This window comes from Lutjanus erythropterus, chromosome 6 (genome assembly GCF_056507025.1).
Source record: "Lutjanus erythropterus isolate fLutEry1 chromosome 6, fLutEry1.hap2, whole genome shotgun sequence".
Classification (NCBI taxonomy): Eukaryota; Metazoa; Chordata; class Actinopteri; order Lutjaniformes; family Lutjanidae; genus Lutjanus; species Lutjanus erythropterus.
This window is the reverse complement of record NC_139322.1, coordinates 41,517,758-41,523,587: the sequence shown is the minus strand read 5'-3', so window position 1 is coordinate 41,523,587 and position 5,830 is coordinate 41,517,758. Positions and strand designations below refer to the sequence as shown.

Genomic DNA, 5,830 nt, shown 5'->3' with positions numbered 1-5,830 from the left:
ATTCAACTTTTAAAACTCCTAATAAAACTGACGAGCATTAAGCACTGATTTTTGAGGTCAACAAGCTGCGGATAATTGCTTTTATTCTGTATTTATTTGTAAGCATTAAATTATAAGTACGTTTTCGTGTAAATTTGGTTCAATTATCAATTATTGTTAAAGTGTAATAACTTTTACTGACACATTGAAACCATTAAACGGTGACAACACTAATGTTACCATTATCAAACGAGCGGTTCTGACAGAAATGTTACGAAGAATAAAGTTAAAGGGTCAATATCAACTACGCAACCAAACCATTTAAATCAATGTTCAAGCGCTAACTAGCCTTACCGTTAGCTTGAGCGTCGAATATGATACTTTCATCACGTTACATTGATCGAGTTAGTGTATGCCCATTCATATTTGCTGTGATAAGTCAAGTGCGAATGCTAGGAACACTAAATAACTATAATATATGGATAATTCCAGTTAACTCAAACTATCCAACGCTAGCTTATATATAATAGCATTACTGACACTTTCAATTAGCTACACATGATAAATTCACACCATCTGGCCGGATGAACCTTAATTACTTGACTTACGGTTGTTCCTCGCGAGTTATAATACTTGTCTTGCCTCAAATTCTGCCCTTGGGCCTAGCCATAACTATTATACTCGAGGCAAGGCTGCCGTTGGCTGGGCAGCGGGGCCAGGTTGTCCTCATTTGGGCAGATGCAGTTGGCTAAAATAGCTAACGCTATTCATGCTAGCTAGTCAGAAGCAGCTGGCTAACAGAGCAAACACTACCCATGTTAGTAGACCGTACCACACATTCTCAATATAGATAAATTACTCTAGCGTATGATTATATCAACATGAAACACGTGCATAATAAAATTTGCATTACTAACTTACCTGCAAACTTAAAGACGGAATAACTCGTCTTTCCACCACGCTCAGATGCCGCAGACTGCAACAGAAGGTTGGACGCATGGCTGCAGGCATGGTTTTAAGGCATATTCAGGTTCTCCTCGGATGGCCCCAGTGTAGGAGAAGGGAAGTTGTTATTCCGACTTTAATGCTGCTTAGGACAGAGGGTACAAGCAATAAAGTAGGGGACTTTTCATGTGGGTTAATGGTAATAACTAACATTCCTACTTAATCAGGGTCCCTCCATGTTGACAGCAACTAAGGGTTGCATCTTCATACCATATCACAACTTGTATGTGAGCAAAATCATTACAAAATTAACAACCAAACATTTAGTCTTATCCACCATATTGCTGCATACATGAACATCAACTGACAACCGCTCGTTTATGGCTTTTCCAGTTGTTGTTACGACTTGAGGGGGAATTCAAGTGGATTTTCCCAGTCGAGAGTTGTTTTTTCCCATATTTCCCTCATCACATGAATGTGCAATACGTTTTTCTCGGCGTCCTCTTCTTCTTCGTCCTCTGTAGACAGTGTTAGATGTTGCACAGTGCTGCCCCTCGCAGTCGCTACAGAGCACTGCGTGTTATATGACTAACAATTGTTGGTTGCATGTAGTTTAAGAACATCACAAAATGCCTGACGCACAGTAACATGTTATGTGATTTAAGTAATTATGACATTCATAGGTGTTTTCCACTCAGATCACCTGTTTAAACACTGTATATATATTATGGACAGTAGTAAGTTAGTAATGCATACTGCTAATACACTTATGTAATCTATACAACTCACTTGTTTAAGGGAATGGTTAATAGTCTCTATGCATAATAAATAAAATTGATTAATGTGCTCCCTTTGTCTCCTTTATTTGTTTGTGTGTTTGTCCATGAGGCACTTGGTCTAGCCATGTTTTTCTGTTGATGTTTGTTTGTTTTCTTTTTACTTTCAGGTGTTCAGGTGTCAGTGATCGAAAAGGCACAGGCAAGTACAAAAAGTATTTCTAATACTAGGAAAAAAATAATAAATTGTGTCATTGTTGGGAATGTGGTGACTTTTGCACCTGTTTATTTTGCTTTCTGTTCCTTTTGGTTTTTGGCTCATGGAATTAACCTGCATTAACCTGGAAAGACAGAGCCTGAATGCATAATTGTTGTCCATCTTCCTTTAGGCATCAACTGTCAATTATTTATAATAGAAATAGTAGCCTATCTGTATTAAAAATAACTCTCTTTGTGTCTTTTTAACCTAGAATGTCCCTGAGCAAAGTAAGGAGCATGAAGCCCACCACCCCTTATGAAAAACTGCCACCCATTCATGTGCAAGTGCTGTGCATGAGAGAACAAAAACGAACCATGCAGTGGGAGTTCTCAGAGGCAGGAGAGGCCATAACAAAAATGGATTGTTGCCATCACGGATGGCACAACAGTAACAAAAATAACATTATTGGGTACATAATTAAAAATTATGTACTTAAGGGTGACCGTCCACCCTACCAAATAAATATAACAAAAAACACAGTGTTTTACACAACCCAGTATCATGGCCAAGCGTGTAATACACCCACCGGTCCATAGGGGATTCCGTGTCGGGGTCATGGTTTACCTCGCCTGTCCGTGTAAAGGACACGCCTCCTTGACAGTGCGGTACCAGCAGGGGGCGATAATTTTTTCGATGCCTACGGACCCACGGGAAATATACAGATTATTCCCAGCCCCCTCTCTGTCAGGTAAGAAGACGATATATGGCTGATTTATTTATTTTTTATTTGTTAATGGCTTTTGTCTGAGATGTTTGAGGTTGACTGTGAGTTTTATCATGTTAATTACATTTCATTAGGTGGTAGAGCCAGTGGCCGTCAGAAGAAGTAGCTAATGTTACCTTGTCTGGAGAAGTAATGTTGTCCAGTTAGCCTAGCTCTTTTAGCATTTATGCTAGCATTACAGATAACGTCAGCTGAAAAAGTCTTCTCTTTTATAGCTTTATGTTAATCTTTGTTAAAGTAGAGTAAGTTAAAGCAACGCCTGGGTTACTGTTAAGTCTGAACATATTACAGGACGGTGCGTGAACGTGACACGATCCAACCCACCAGAGTCCTGTCATCTTTTTATCAATTTAAGGTCTGGTCGGCCAAGGTCCATTTAAAAAGTCCTAATGTTGTTTTAACCTTCCTGTAACGTTATATGTGCGTGTGTGGGCTGTGGAGCTCGTTTTAAAGTTACCGTTAAGTTGCTGATAACATAACTGTGTCCACAACCGGACACCTTCTTGCTAACCTTCTATTAAAATTTCCCTTTGACTACGAATATAAATGATCATGTAATGTTTTCAGCCAATATAATGCCGTTAAAGTCTAACTTCTTACCTTTCTAGCAGTATAACGTTTTAACGATTTACTTTAGCCTTGTTTTAACCAAAGTCGCTAAAAGTGCGCTATCGCCGATGTTTTAGCTGTGCGCTACCCTTGTCCACATTCGGACACCCGTATTTTCTTACTGTAAACAATGGGAATTAGTGCTTTTATGGTGATCTAGTGTTGTTTTCCAGTCGGCCAAACTAACAGCGTTACTGTCAACACATCCGGCACAGTACTTCCTTCCTTCAAAATAAAATGGCATGCTTCAGCAACTCCAAATTATGCAGTAAAAGCTGCTTAATTTCCATTTTGAGTTTATACCACCACCTGCTGGATGTTTTGTTAAACTCTCTTCTCAAAATATCTGCTGATGCATTAAATTTACAATTATATACACACATATTTATATATAACAATTACTCACACTGCATATATGTAAATATAAACTCAAGTCTTGCATAAAATGGTCATTTTTACAAAAGACAAATGATCAGAGAAAATCATTTAAAAGTTCATGTAATAATTTATTTAAAAAAAAAAAAAAAAGCAATTGATTGATATAAAACATTGATTGGTATAAAAAACAAAAACAAAACAAAACATAAAGAAATAAAATTAATTTTCAAAACACCAAAAACAACAAAAATCTTCATCCAGCTCCTCCTCCCAGCCGACACAGGTGGTGTGGTACCACTGATTACAAGTGTCACACTGGACCCACGACACCAGACCCTCCAAAGTATCTGGAGGGTCTGGTTTCCAGCACCGGCCACACCGCCAAACTGTCTGTTCCTCTTCCATCTCTCCAGCGGTGTGACCTAGTCAAAGAAAAATTTATGTAAGAAAATGTCCAGATTATGATGGGTTGGCATGCAACAACTGTAAACATTAAGTACTTTACCGGTGGATGTCGTGGGTCCAGTGGGCAGGGAGGAGGAGCTGGACAAAACTGCAGTGCCTGAAGCTGTAAAAATAAGAGAGAAAGATTAGACATTTCTCATTATGATGGCTGATGTCACTAGCATGTTAAATTGTTGTTTGTTTTCTGAATCAGAATATAATTTATAATTTTTCACTATATTGGTTCAGAAAGAAATATGACAAAGAATATATCTTAAAATTAAGGAGCTACACAGTTTGTGCAGGAATGTGCAAATTTTCACAACAAGAAGAATATGTGCATGTAGAGATAATGGTCTAAATTATGCACCAATGTTGCCGTTTCTTGCTCTAACATGTAGAGGTGTGTTATGTATTTACAGGTAATAAAAAAATATTTACATTGGGAGGGAGAGGAAGGAGTCTGGGACCCACAGAGGCCACCACCCGCTGCCGATGTTGAAGGCTCTAAAAGAACAATCATATTTTATTATGACAGTATCAATGTATATATTAATGGTTTGTAAGCATCACACTGATTACATTTTGATATTTATTGATGTTTTACCATTCCCGTGTGGACCAGGAGATGGGGGAAGATGTTGCTGGGCAGGCAGGCTCACTGGGGATGGTGTGCCGCTGGGGGCAGGCAGCCGGTGACCGTGGGAGACACCAGAGGGGGCCGAGTGGGCTGAGGGACCGGCGATGGAATGGCCGGAGCTGGTGGCAGGAGCAGCCCCGAGGGGCATTCCTCTTCGGCGGCTGGGGCGGGAGCCACCAGGCAGGGTAGAGGAAGTGGCTGTCGGGCTGGTGTCTTCGGCCCGCTGCTGCTCCCGGTCTCTTCTGGCCAGAGCTTGGGCCTCCCTCCTTGCAGCCCGATCCTCCGCCTCCTCGATGACGTCGGACATCTCCTGAGCCGTCAGCAACCTGGCCTTGGTGGTGTTCCTCCTGACTCTGCTGGTGGTTCTTACGTAGTTGATTTCAGCCAGGAGGTGGGCCAGATCTGCTGTGATCCGGCCTGATGTTACCAGGGGATGGGTGAGGTAGGGATTGGGGAGAGGATTCTCGGGGAGGGGGATGGGGCGGGGGGGGCTCTGGGGAGGTGGAGTAGTAGAGGGTGGGCTCAGGGACTGGGGTAGGGCAACTGGGGATGGGGGATGTTGGGGGGGCGGGGGGGGCAACATCAGGCCTGGCCCAGGAAGATGCCGATGGGGTTGGCGGAGGACAGAAAGAGGTCCCACGCCGCGGCCCGGACGGCATGACCCGTGACCAGTCAATGGCCGACGGGTCCAGAGGATAGAGGCCACACTTCCTGAACCCAGCCACCACCACTTTCCTATCCTTCATCCTCTGGTAGGAATGTCTTAGGACCCTTGAAAACTCCTTCTTGGAAACCAAGAAGGAGTGGCTTACTGCCGACAGATCCCCTGTAACACCAGCGAAATCTGCCTTCAAGGGTCCAAAGAAACTCACATCCAGAGGCTGAAGGATGTGAGACGTGTGTGGTGGCAGGCACAGGAGAATGACCCCCTCCCTCTGTGCCGCCCGGACCAGCTCTGGATCCAGGTGGGACTTGTGGCCGTCCATCACCAGCAGCAGCGGGCGCTCCTGCACGGCGTATTTTAGGAAGTGCCCGACAAACCACTTCCTAAACAGCTCACTGTCCATGTACCCTGC

At 42.8% G+C, this 5,830-nt stretch overlaps 1 protein-coding gene across 1 annotated transcript; it reads right to left on the bottom strand.

Moving 5' to 3' along the window:
- Positions 1 to 3,721: 3,721 nt before the first annotated feature.
- On the bottom strand, positions 3,722 to 5,233 carry LOC146325783 (uncharacterized). Its single transcript, XM_084720080.1, has 4 exons — positions 4,722 to 5,233; positions 4,556 to 4,621; positions 4,176 to 4,238; positions 3,722 to 4,092 (listed from the first exon to the last, which is right to left on the bottom strand). Exons 1-4 carry the CDS (start codon positions 5,059 to 5,061, stop codon positions 3,890 to 3,892), a joined length of 672 nt encoding a protein of 223 aa, XP_084576206.1. The 5' UTR covers positions 5,062 to 5,233; the 3' UTR covers positions 3,722 to 3,889.
- Between the last annotated feature and the right edge of the window lie 597 nt (positions 5,234 to 5,830).

Excerpts from the sequence above, each read along its gene's own strand:
- LOC146325783 (XM_084720080.1), bottom strand. The coding sequence starts at position 5,061 with ATGTCCGACGTCATCGAGGAGGCGGAGGATCGGGCTGCAAGGAGGGAG. Across the intron at positions 4,622-4,721 it reads TCCTGGTCCACACGGGAATG|AGCCTTCAACATCGGCAGCG; the intron begins GTAAAACATCAA and ends TTGTTCTTTTAG. Across the intron at positions 4,093-4,175 it reads TGGACCCACGACATCCACCG|GTCACACCGCTGGAGAGATG; the intron begins GTAAAGTACTTA and ends TTCTTTGACTAG.